This window comes from Cucumis sativus, chromosome 1 (genome assembly GCF_000004075.3).
Source record: "Cucumis sativus cultivar 9930 chromosome 1, Cucumber_9930_V3, whole genome shotgun sequence".
NCBI lineage: Eukaryota > Viridiplantae > Streptophyta > Magnoliopsida > Cucurbitales > Cucurbitaceae > Cucumis > Cucumis sativus.
Window position 1 is genome coordinate 22,863,410 of NC_026655.2, and position 12,564 is coordinate 22,875,973.

Sequence of the window (12,564 nt, forward strand, 5' to 3'; positions counted from 1 at the left end):
TCAAAATTATATTTGTATTCTTTTTTAATGAAAAGAAAAGTACAATTTATGTTCAGATCACAATAATAGAAGAAAAATTAATTGCAGATTAGTTAATAAAAACATATAGAAAAGTTTGATTCTTTGAGAGAGAAAGATCAAATGATCTGCCTGTCATCCAGAGCTAAGTCACCATCCAATGGAATCTGGCCTCTGTGTCAACGTTTCTCTTATTTATTTATTATTTTTAAATTACTTCACCATCAAAATAATAAGAATTATATTATATTATATTTTTAAATAAATAGTTTATAATTTTTTAACAAATTAACATGTATATTATTGTATATGTTTACGTACAAATATATAATGAAAATATCAATTTTAACTATTTTACTATATGTTACGTGAATTTTATAATTTTAATTATTATTTTTTTAGAGATTCATAATTCTATTTTAATAAAAAAAATTAAAAAGATTCTGATCAATAGAATAGAATTTTATATTATTTTGACCCAAATAGTTGTAAGCATAATGATGGGAGACAGAGAATAAGAGATTGTGAATTTTTAAAGTGCAAAGCATTTTATTGTTTGTTCAACCATATTTACGCTATTAAACTACTCAACTTTCATAACTATAATCTAATTCACTTCATACACAAATAATACACCATTCTTTTTAACAGAATAATGCACCATTATTTTAAAGTCAATAACTCAAGCATTTTTTTTTAAATGAAATGTTATATTATTTGAGGTGATACATGTGTAAAAATATCAACTTCTAAATTATCTTTTATAAAATTTCATTATTACACTCCTAAATTTTCATAAGTTTCAAATTACTCTTGGTTAAAGCTAAAAAAAACAACAACAAAATACTCTTACTGTTAGTTCAAATTTTGATTAAAAAGTTAAATTACAAATCATTAGTACTCGGTCGCAAAGGTTAAATTTAAATTTCTTTTAGAAAAGGTATCCTATCATAGTAAGGTGGTAAACTTGTTTGAGTTAAAAAAGAAAAACAATTTTGAAACATAAAATCCTTTGTTAAAACACATGGAGACATAGTAAAAAGAAAAATGTATTTGGATATTATATTAACACACTCAACTACAAACCTATGGTTGGTCATTGCACAAATCGCATTTAACCCAAAAGTAATAAAATGTAAAGCACCAAACATAAAATAATTGTAGAAATAAAATAACACAAAAGTTGATTAAAAAAAACTAAAAACAATCCTCCTCGCCACAAAAGTTAATAATTGTTATTAGTTGTTATAATTGAATATCACCGATAGTTGTTATGAAAGATAGTTTTCAATTTGAGAAATGTGTTATACAATGGTATCATATATAATTGTTATTGTGTATAAGTGTTATCAATAAATATCACTAATAACTACTATTCGTGGTAACTTTTAATTTGAAAACTATGCTGTTAATTGTTATCAATTATAGAAATGTTTGTGCTCAACCATAAACTTAAAATTCTAATGATTTTACAAGTTGACAGATAAATGTTTCATTTATAAATATTTTTATATTGTCTTATTATTTGCTGTAATTTATAATTTTTCTTTATTGAAACATTTAAATCCTAAAATTAGTTGGTGTTTCCATTTTTTTTTTTTATAGTTTGTATACCTTATATTAGGTGTGTAATTTTATTTATTTATCATGGAAGGATAGAAGTGTTTTTTATAAAATTTCTTTTAGTGTATTTTTTAATCTAAACACGAAAGATAAAAGTATTTGTTAAAGAAAATTATTATAAATGATAAAAGTGTTAAAAATATTTACAAAATATATAAAAAATCAAAATTGATAAAAGAAAATAGAGATTGATGGTGTGTATGAGTACTGATGTGTATATGATTAATATAATGTAAAATTTTATTATATTTTGATTTATTTTGGTTTTTTTGAAAGTATTAAGTTATTTAAAATAATTAAAAAGTTGAATAATATATTTTGTAAGTAGATAGTTTTAGATATAATTTAGGGAAAAAAAGTATTAATATTAAAATATGTAAGTAGAAAATGAGAATATCGTATAGATATCGATATTTGTTTTCTTCTTTTGGATGCTTTCTTGAAATGTCGGCAAAAATAATATTTGAAGCTTAGCTGTCACCGGAAACAATCTATGTGAATGAATGACGTGGCAGCTTCTCATTGGTTGTTTTAACTTTCCAGTCAGCTTCCCCGGAAGTCTGACCAACTCGACACTTCTCCGGCAATATATAAAACCCTCCACTTCCATTCTAATCAACAACTCACGCTCTGTTTTTTGTCGGCACAAAAATCCACTCCCCACTCCCCATTTCACTCATCACTCTTCTTCAAACACCAAAAATCCCACTTTCAAAAATTCCTCCCACACAAAGTAAAGGGTAAAGAAAAATAACTGACACCGCCGCCCTCCGGAAAATGATGAAGAGAAGATCCAATCACAATCACAACCACAGCCACGACGTGGTAATTGGAAAACCCAACGAGTCCTCCTCTTCAACAACCTCGTCTTCTCCTTCTTCCTCCACCCGCGCCGGCGACGAGCCAGTGGAATGGGAAATGAGACCCGGCGGAATGCTGGTTCAGAAGCGGACAGATAAATCGGAGTCTCCACCACCGACTCTCCATCTCCGAGTCGCATTTGGAGCCGTCCGAGTAGAGATCTCAATCAGCTCCAAAGCCACATTCGGTAAATAAATAAATAAAAATTTTGTGTTTAATGATGAATTCGCGAAACAGAACAAATCTTGACAAGAAGTAAGACGGTGGGGTTGAAGAAAGATGAGTAAATTTGATTGTTTTTTTTTTAAACAGGGGAGCTGAAGAGGGTGCTGACGGCGGAGACGGGGCTGGAGGTAGAGGCGCAGAAGGTAATATACAGAGGAAGAGAGAGGGAAAACGGGGAGTATTTGGAAGGTTGTGGTGTGAAGAACAGATCGAAAATGGAGTTGGTTGAAGATCCGGCGAGCATTGAAAGAAGATACATTGAGACTAAACGGAACGCCAAAATACAGAGCGCACATCGCGCCATTTCCGACGTTTCTATGGACCTTGATAAGCTCGCCGACCAGGTCACTCTCCTTTTTCTTTATTCATTTCCACTTTTTTTACTTTTTACTTTTCTTTCTTCTAACGCTTCAGAATTAAAAATTTCTGGATTTAAATTATAATTTAGAACCAAATTGGCACTGATCTAAACTAGTGTGACAGTGATGGTGAAAATGAATTTGACTTAGCACTATTAATATGATTTCTAATTTTACCCTTTTTATTAATGTAAATGTCCAAGATTCAATCTAAAAACAACATTTTTCATTTCCAAATTGTTGTGAATGTTTGTAATATAAAATGGCATAGTTTAGCTTTTAGAAGTTATCTTTTTGTTTCTTTTTAGTTTAAGTTGAATTGAATCTAGTGGAGGGAAATTGGCATGTTTCTTCTGAGTGGGAGAATATGAAAATGTAAAAATCTAACGTAAAACAAGAAGAAGAAAAAAACATGTAAATTACCATTCAAATTTATTCACTTTTAACATTTTGATATTTTGTAATGTTTTGGTTAAATTAATTGGTGTTACTTTATATAATTATTATTCACTTCTTTCATATTATATCCTTTCGGCTTTAAATGGTTTTAGTAAGATGTTATCTTGGAATGGAATAAATAATTTTTTTTTAAAAAAAAAAAAGAATTCATTTTCAAATATACATATCAAATTTATTTTATAGCCTATTTAAGTTTTATTTATTTATTTTATAAATAGTTTCAATTTTTATTATTTATAAAAATTTCTCCATTTGTTATTATATATTTCAAGTAGATACTTTTAGATTTTACGATTTAGCATCTTTGTCACTTGCTTTATTAGTCTTTACTTAAAAAATACTAAGTATCTGTCACTTATAACTATATCTGTCGTAGTTAGAATACCCTCGCACATGACGTTGCACGCAAAGTTGTGGAGTCTCATGTGCCTTCAATTCTATTTTCTCTTACTCTTTTGGTTTTTTGCAGTGATGTTTAACTGTTTTGGTGGGACTTTTGTTCTTCGTTCTTAGCCTAAAAAAGATCGGAGGAAACTATTAAATATTTTGGCTACAACTTAAAAGTGAAATTAATTGAGATCTCTCTTTTTTACCATTAAAATTAAATTTGAGTGATATTCAAAATAAATTTAAATTTAGGTTTTTCAACTCAAACAACTTATACCCTTCAAATAGTTATTATATAATGAAACATGTGAATGTTGTTAAATTTATTATAATTCACTAACTTATATCATGGTATATTTTTGTTACCTCATCTCACTGAACAACACAGAAATGTAATTAAATGATAGAGATAATAATTATAAAAAAGAAAAAGGTTAGGCCAAAAAGACATTGGGACCCTTGTAAACATAAAATTGAAAAGGATATGAACTAGAGATTAAAAGCATGGGTTCAATCATGGAATAGTGGGGATATGCTATAGTAGTTTCAATATCAACACTCATGAAGTTAGTTGAAATAATAATATGAGATAATGTTACATTATTGTTTGAAGGATATAGTTATGATTATGAAATGAATTGTGAACAGGTTGCTGCAATGGAAGAATCAATCTCAAATGGAATCAAAGTTCCAGAAATTCAAATCACCACACTGATTGAGATGTTGATGATGCAAGCCATTAAACTTGACAGCATTGTTGCTGAAGGAGATGCTTCTACTCAGAAAATTTTGCAGGTAAAATGTCTCCTTTTCCCATTCCGATGTCAAAAAAAGTATTCCTACCGTTAACTGGTGATTGAAATGTGTCTTGGTACTCTGAATGGCCAATCCTCTGCCAACATGTTGTTAATGAACTTTTGTTGATCTTTACCCTTTATGTTTGTTCTTTTGGTTTCTGTGAATGTAGGGGAAGAGAGTGCAGAAATGTGTTGAAATGCTTGATGTTTTGAAGGTTACAAATGCAAGAGTGAAAGTAGCAAAGCCTGTGATTGTTACAACCAAATGGGAGACATTTGATCCTCATCCTTCCACCAACAATCACTGGACCTCTCTCATTGATCTTTAATCCCTTTTTTTCTCTTTTTTTTTTTTTTTTTTTTCTCTCTCTCTTATTGTCATCATATCTGTACGTAGAAACAGCTTGAAGGACAAATTTGAGCTACTCTTCTTTCCATCCCCTTCTACTTCCTTTGGAATTCTATTTTCTCTGAAAATTATTTAGACCATGATGTCTTCTTTCAAGTTTTCGGTACGAAGCAAGACGGGAAAACAGACAATGTTGTGTATGTCATGTTACTTCAAAATTGGTTATGCTGTCATTGTAAGATTGAAGAAAAAGTGAATGAAGGGAAAGTAGTTTAAGTAGAAGTTCCTGCTGAATTATTGATTGGTTTAAAGTTCAAACAGTACATTAAAACTAGAGCAACTGAACTAGTACATTTGAACAGTACATGATCACAACAAAACAAGGTGTCAATGTACCATCACTAATCTCACACTCGAGGCCATCCCCATTGTTGTTCCAAACAAAAAAAAGTAGGATTTGGACTAGGAATTATCGCGGCTGTGAGCTGCTGTTTCTATTATAAACTCGAGCAGGAAGTAGTCACTTATCAGCATTAATGCGATCAACAGGGTGCTTCTTGACCTTGGTTTGTTTGGATATCTCAAAGTCGAAGCATTTGAACATATGCTCTAATGCAGAGATCTCACTTTCGATGTCAATCTGCTTGTCATCATCAGTTTGAGTGATCATCATTTCTTTAAAACTATGAATCCTTTCAAGTCCTGCTCGTACTTGGATTCCCATTTCTTCCATTCTTGCATTAGTCCCGTTTCTTCTCTCTTGATATTCCTTTAGCTTTCGCTTTAAGGATCGGTATGCATCGAGCGACTTAAGAAGTTGTTCTGTTAACACTTTGTTTCTCTTTTGGAGGGCTTCAAAGTTGCCTTGTGCATCAGGTACATTGTTTTTCTTCACTCTATGCTCAGCAACACAAGCTTGAACTTTGCACATCAGCATTTCATTTTGTGCTTTGAGATCATTAACATGCTCTTCCATTCCGTGCAATTGTTGAACCGTCCTTGCTAGCTCCTTCGCGATGATCTCCTTCTCCTTTCCGATGCTCGAACATATACTTTCAAGGCTTTTACGTGAAGCCACACTTGCATTCAGCTCTCTCCTCAACCTCTCCTTCTCATCGATTATTATTGGCTCATTCGTCTTTTTGTCCTTGGGAACGTTTCGCCTAAGATCCGTATTGCACCTTCTAAGCTCAGCTTCCCTTCTCTTACCAAGAGAGCGAGATTTTTGGATTTGGGATTTCACTTCATCAATTATAAGCATCATTTCAGATATCCTTTGATCTTTGCTTCCATCGTTTCCTTTCATGGAAACCTCTTTGTACTCATGGATTAGTTTCAATAAAAGCCTCACATTGGTAGATACTCCTAAACAATCAAACAATACCAATAAAAAAAAAAAAAACACATTCCTAAAAACAAATAAATTTCGAGTAATAAGAATTGGACGTACCGACAAAGTTTTGATCAATATGATGTTGTCGTGGACTGATCAAGGTAGTATTTGCTAATTCAGGAGAGGACAAAGCTCGAACACGGTTGATGTCTATAGATTCCATGAGGAAAAGAATTGAAAAGGAAAAGCAGGAAAGTAACCAAAATGAAAGAGATTAAATGGGAAAGATGCAAAGAAACATGAAATGGCAATGCAAGAACAGAAGAAGACAAGAGGGAGATAGAGAGGAAATAGAAATGTTGAGAGTTATTGCAAATATTTGGGAGAAAGGATTAAAAAGATATAAACAGTAGAAGAAAAAGAGAGATTGGAATTTGGCTCAATCTCCCCTTTCCCTCTTCTCTTTTGTTTTGTTTTGTTTTCTTTTTTTTTTAAGCAAAAGAAGTGACTCCTTCTTTTGTTTGTTTAATGTTAGATTTCAACAAATATTCTACATTTTGTTGGTGCAAGCATGTCTCAAAATGGTCGGTTTTGGGTGTGATGGTGCGCAATTATTGGCCATCCATTGACTTTTTCATTGCTTTTCACATCCTTCTATTCTTTTTTTTCCCTATTTAATTGGATTCTTTCATTGTGACTATGTCATTCTTTATCATTTTTAAATAAAGGGATGTGCTATGAATTTCCAAATGCTTTATTTTCCTATGTAAACTTTGATGTATAAGGTTCAATGGGTAAAAGTATTTGTTTCATCTTCAAATTTAAGTTTCTATTACCTTTTTTAACTTTCAATTCTGTCCAAGGAGTCTGATTTTTTAAATTACAACTCCTTTACTTATTCAAACACTTTCAAATTTTATTGGACCCACTCAACTCAAACTAAAGTTATTGAATTTTATTAGATATAAAGCTTAATGTTAACTTTAATCTACTAGTCCTTCATGTTGGATCAATCATAAATTGTTGCATTCTTTTTAAAATTAATGAAAAAATTACAAAAAATTGACGTGTGTCTCGTATTGAAATTGAATGCATAAATTTGTGAATCTCTATGATATGTGTGTTTTCATCGTGATCATTGGATCAAATATAGTAATTGGTCCAATTTGATAATAATATTTAAGCTAAAGTTCAATTGACTAAAAAAAAAAAATATCAAACTTATCATAACATTATTTTTACTTCATTATAGAAATAAGATTAAGGAAAAATTAAAAACTAATGTGGTAGATAGATAAAGGGTGAAAAAACAAAGAAAAAATGTAGTCATTTGCTCAAAACGGTTACTTGGATCAAAATATATAACCGAAAAACCAAAACTAAGATTTCAAATATGTGAGATGCTATAGAAAATGTCGTTTATGTGCTTTCATGCTGTGGTGCCCTCCCACAGTGGCAATTTCATAATTTTGTAATCTTTTGGTCCAATTTCTTCATTAGGACTTCAAATTGGTCCGTTTTAGCTTTATTTTCTTCCTAACGCTCGATTATACCTCTTTAATGTTGAAACCTATAAAATAATCAAATAAACACATAAAATATAGGAACATCTTCGCATTAAGTGAAGTTAAATAGCACATTTTTGTGCTACCAGATGGAAACATCCAAGAAGATTCACTTGATCATAACCTCACCCTTAACTTAGAGGTTAAGGTCGAGGGTGAGAAATGTAGTTAAGTATCTATTTGAAATATGAACCAAGAACCCAATAATGCCTAAACACATAACGCAACAATCAGCAAATGAATCAAAGCACAAAGGAACAAAGTAACAATGAACATAATGATATATATAGTGGTTCAACCAATTTAGTCTACACCCACTTTGAGAACTAGTTTATAATGATTTTATTAAAGAGCAATCAAGTTACAAATTACAAATTTTTAACAAGAATCAGTAACTTGTAATTAAAAAGAATTAACCACAATTACTCTATCTCTTAAGAGAGACCAATCATTTCCGTAAACTTCTTCAAACTCGAATATACAGTCGACAAAACACACAATAAACTGAGAGACCTACATGTCGGCTAATGCTTCTAGAAATGAAACCCACCTCCATTCAGAAAAGATCCAAGCATCTGCCAACTCGAAAAGACCCACGTAAAAAAGGAAGCCCTCACTCAAAAACCACCTTCTCTGCGACACCCAAGGCGATGTCATAGTCGACTACCATTTGAAGACCCTACACCAATCAGCAACACTCACAATAGCACCTTCATGTTTTTCTTCTCTCTAAGTTGGAAAATTTCATAAAATAACCTAATATAAAAAAATAAAATAAAAAATCTCACTAACCCATTATGCGAACGATCAAAGACCCACGTATTCCCTTCATGCGAACGATCCAACCATTTCATCTTGATCACATGGTATCTCGTTTATGTCTCCATTGTATGATGGGAATGCGTTGTGTGATTTGGGTGACGATACTAATATATGCATCTTGGAGTGGTCACAATGCACACGAGACGTTTGACTCACGATGTGATCGAAATGAATATGGTCGGTAATAAGCATATCCACTTGTTGAAACTCCACCCGTTTCATTTGTGCATACACCACCATCGTTGGATGGGTCATCATATGACGACGTCACCACAATCCCTCACGATTGTTTACTGATGATGATATAAGGGTAGATAAAATTTTCTTTTCAAAGCAAAACTTGTCGTTAAGTTATCAATACTTGCTAGAAGAAAGAAATCTTGATTATCGTGTGAAGAAGTCGATAAAAAATCTACTAATTAGCTGTGAGACGTGCAATAGAGGAATGAAAATGGTTAGTACATGCCACTGGAATGGATGAAAGTGATTAATTCAAGATTAAGAAATATCCTAGTGAGAATTCAAGCTCTCTTGAATTTTGATTGGGCAATCACTGTAAAACAAAAGTTCGGTTATCGGACATTTGATAAAGTTCAAATATGAACATGTGGGTCATACATACCACCGCAAGATTAATCGTTCAATGGGTCTATTGTTGGTTCAACCATATCCTTTGTCAGCTTGATGGGTCTCATGCACACCAACATCATGATCCTCGTGTGCGTGTCCACCTTCATCACCTCCTTTATCAGTTTCGTTTCTGTTATTGGTGTCTCTAGATTATGCGTTTAGATTATGAAACACTCTAAAAAGAAATAAAAATATACATAAAAAAACCTAAATGATCGTGTACTGATTATAATTAAACAATCATTTAGATTATCAACATGGTTGTTTAACTATATTAAACAATTGCTTACAAGTTATAAAAGATTGTGTAAAATAACTAAACGATTGTGTAGACAAGCCTAAACGATCGTGTAAAACTAATATGTAAGAAAATAATGTGAAGCATACCTTAACCAACCACCAAACCATCTGCTTAATTTCCACCAATTCAGTTTGCTAGCGATTTATGGTATCAAACATATTTGAGACTATATTAGTTAGTCTCGATATATCCTTTCGAGCATTGGGCATTTCTTAATGAAGACATTTATAGAATTTTGAATGTCTGTGTCTCTCTAGGACTTGTCATCCCCCTCGAAACCCTTTGCTTCAATATTTGTATCTACTCTATGAGCCATCTCTATATGTATCTATGGTCTCAACGTGGATTATGGTAAACGGTTGTGATCATTTGATGTCTCATTATGTTGAGCTTCTAAATATTCATGATCATCTAAAGCCTCATCCACCATGTTCGTTCAGGCATTGGCATATTTTTGTCTCCTCGAATCAGGTCTCCTTCAATGTTATCTCATCATATGATAGCTTGAGCTTGGATATAATGATAGTTTGTGAGGAGAATCAATTGTTATAAGACACAGTAATCATAGACAAGAATGGAGGACAATCTTGTAATATGACTATGATCATTTTTCTATTGGCACGGTTATCTCTAAAAATAATCGATGGATACGTGAATTTATAATCATTATTGGCTTTTACTTCGTAGGGTATAAATTTTAATTTGAGTATGAATGGATGAATGAAAATAGCAAATAAGAAAGTTTGGTATATGGATTGGGCCGGAGTTGAGTTTGTAGTGCACCTTATTATACAAGCCCAGCCCAATATCCAACATGGAAATGCCCACATTTTTGCCTTTTCAAATCAAATAGGGATTATCTAATCATTTTGTTCCTAAATATTTGCTATTTTTTAAATCACGTCATATACTTGAAAAATAAAAAATCATTGAGGCCAAAGTCAAATAAATTCTGGTACAAGTAATTAACAACACTAATGATAATAAGTTAGAGCATAATGCAAAAATAAAGTATGGTGGTAGTTTGATAGTATCAAAATGTCATTTAATCTTGCTTAATTCAAGATCGCCTTATGATTTTTACATTTTAATTTGATTATTTTATAGGTTTCGAGAGTCAAAAGATGTAGAATCGAACATTAAGGAGAAAATTGAGTTAAAATGGATCAAATACATAATCTTAACGAAGAAATTAGGCCAAAAAACCTCAAAAATTACAACGTTGTCATTAAAAATGTGCATAATCTGCATTTTGTGACAACGCCACATTACTATTCTACAACGCAACAATGTCATAGTGCAGATCACTCATTTTCTTTGTTTTATGTGCTTTATTTATATACAAAATTAGATTTTTGGTTTATATTTATCTAATCTCTATAATCAAGCCAAAACAATATGGGTCTCTATCTTTTCCACCATTGTAGAAGGATAAGATCTTTGTTCTTTCTTATTTTGAGGATTTTTTAGGATTCATTATATTTTTTTTGGAGTATTTTGATTATATGGTTGAGATTTCTTGTTTGAGTTTTATTATTGATTTATTGGTTCTTATGAATTACATTTTCTTGTTATTGATTGACAACTAATGTCTTGATCGTGCAATTGCATGTTAGATTAATGTATAATATGTGACATAAGAATTGTATGTTAATCTCTAAGAAGCAATAGGTTAGATAGACTTGTGATCAATGGTCAACAATAATAAAGAGTATTGTTCTATTAAGTGGCAGATCTAGAAATTTTATTTAGGGGACACTATATAAAAAACACACTAACAGATGTTTAAAAAATAGTAATAGCTTCAAAGATTAATTAATTTAATACGTATTACAATTGTTCTCATTGTCATTGTCATCGTCTTCCTTGCTTAGATTACCATCCATGTCATCATATTTTTCAACTTTCTCCTCTTTTGCGGTTGTTGTGTGCAAACGAACATATGCAAATATTCAAACAATAAAGACACACTAAGCAGTAAGTAAACAACAAGAAAAATAAAACCATACTTTACCTTCTAAACTCATCATTGTTGCCAAGAACATAAAGAGCGATTACAACACATTCCAAACTGTTGAATACAACAAAAAAACATAAATCAAGAAGAAATATTGGGAGAGTTAGAATAAAAAAAACCCGATGATAGAAAAATAAATTAAGAACAAATTCAAAGAGGTTTATATTTAGGATTTTAAACTTTGAATTACCTCTATCCAAAAGGTTGTGACAAAGACAAAGATGGAGGGAATGGCAGCGGCAGAAGGCAACGGTCGAATGACGATCTCTCTCTCTTGGTCTCTTCCTCTTTTCCTTTTGATTTGAGTTTTATGTTCTGTGAATACATAACTCAAATATGTAGGCGATCTATAGACGCACTTCGTGAATGTCGAGAGATCCACCTATATATTTTTGACGCCGTAAAGTAAAACGTCAGGAAAAGTGTCCTCCATTTTTAACGTTTCACTTATGACGTTTGGCATGGTTGACACATCCCCAACGTGTGTTATCATGGTGTCGGAAATAAAAAAAAAAAATGAAATAGTAATATCTCTTTCCTCGACACCATGAACATTGACGTCGAGGGGTTAGTGGACCATTCCCGATGCCTAAACGTAAACGTCGGGAATGGACTTATCCACCGACGCTTACCTCGTAGCATTAGAAATGGTGGGACATTCCCAAAGTACGTTTCTCCGACTTCCATTGTCAATCAAGAATACTTGAATTTCTTGTAGTGAGACTTAAACACGCTAATGATGCAAATTTGTAATTTGTTGAGATTTTCGACCTTTTCGACCTCGAACTAAAAACATAGCATCCATTTTAAGAACTTCA

General features: G+C 31.8%; 2 protein-coding genes across 2 annotated transcripts; one reads left to right on the forward strand and one right to left on the reverse strand.

Annotated features, from left to right (window-relative positions):
- Positions 1 to 2,244: 2,244 nt before the first annotated feature.
- Positions 2,245 to 5,357, forward strand: LOC101212367 (BAG family molecular chaperone regulator 3). The gene is made up of 4 exons (XM_011660637.2): positions 2,245 to 2,689; positions 2,815 to 3,071; positions 4,581 to 4,727; positions 4,900 to 5,357. The coding sequence occupies exons 1-4, from the start codon at positions 2,419 to 2,421 to the stop codon at positions 5,056 to 5,058; spliced, it is 834 nt and encodes a 277-aa protein (XP_011658939.1). The 5' UTR covers positions 2,245 to 2,418; the 3' UTR covers positions 5,059 to 5,357.
- LOC101212613 lies at positions 5,073 to 6,915 on the reverse strand. The gene is made up of 2 exons (XM_004135671.3): positions 6,529 to 6,915; positions 5,073 to 6,443 (listed from the first exon to the last, which is right to left on the reverse strand). The coding sequence occupies exons 1-2, from the start codon at positions 6,632 to 6,634 to the stop codon at positions 5,599 to 5,601; spliced, it is 951 nt and encodes a 316-aa protein (XP_004135719.1). The 5' UTR covers positions 6,635 to 6,915; the 3' UTR covers positions 5,073 to 5,598.
- Between the last annotated feature and the right edge of the window lie 5,649 nt (positions 6,916 to 12,564).

Coding starts and splice junctions, on each gene's coding strand:
- LOC101212367 (XM_011660637.2), top strand. CDS start 2,419: ATGATGAAGAGAAGATCCAATCACAATCACAACCACAGCCACGACGTG. Junction 2,690..2,814: donor CAGCTCCAAAGCCACATTCG/GTAAATAAATAA, acceptor TTTTTTAAACAG/GGGAGCTGAAGAGGGTGCTG. Junction 3,072..4,580: donor TTGATAAGCTCGCCGACCAG/GTCACTCTCCTT, acceptor AATTGTGAACAG/GTTGCTGCAATGGAAGAATC.
- LOC101212613 (XM_004135671.3), bottom strand. CDS start 6,634: ATGGAATCTATAGACATCAACCGTGTTCGAGCTTTGTCCTCTCCTGAA. Junction 6,444..6,528: donor TATTGATCAAAACTTTGTCG/GTACGTCCAATT, acceptor TTGATTGTTTAG/GAGTATCTACCAATGTGAGG.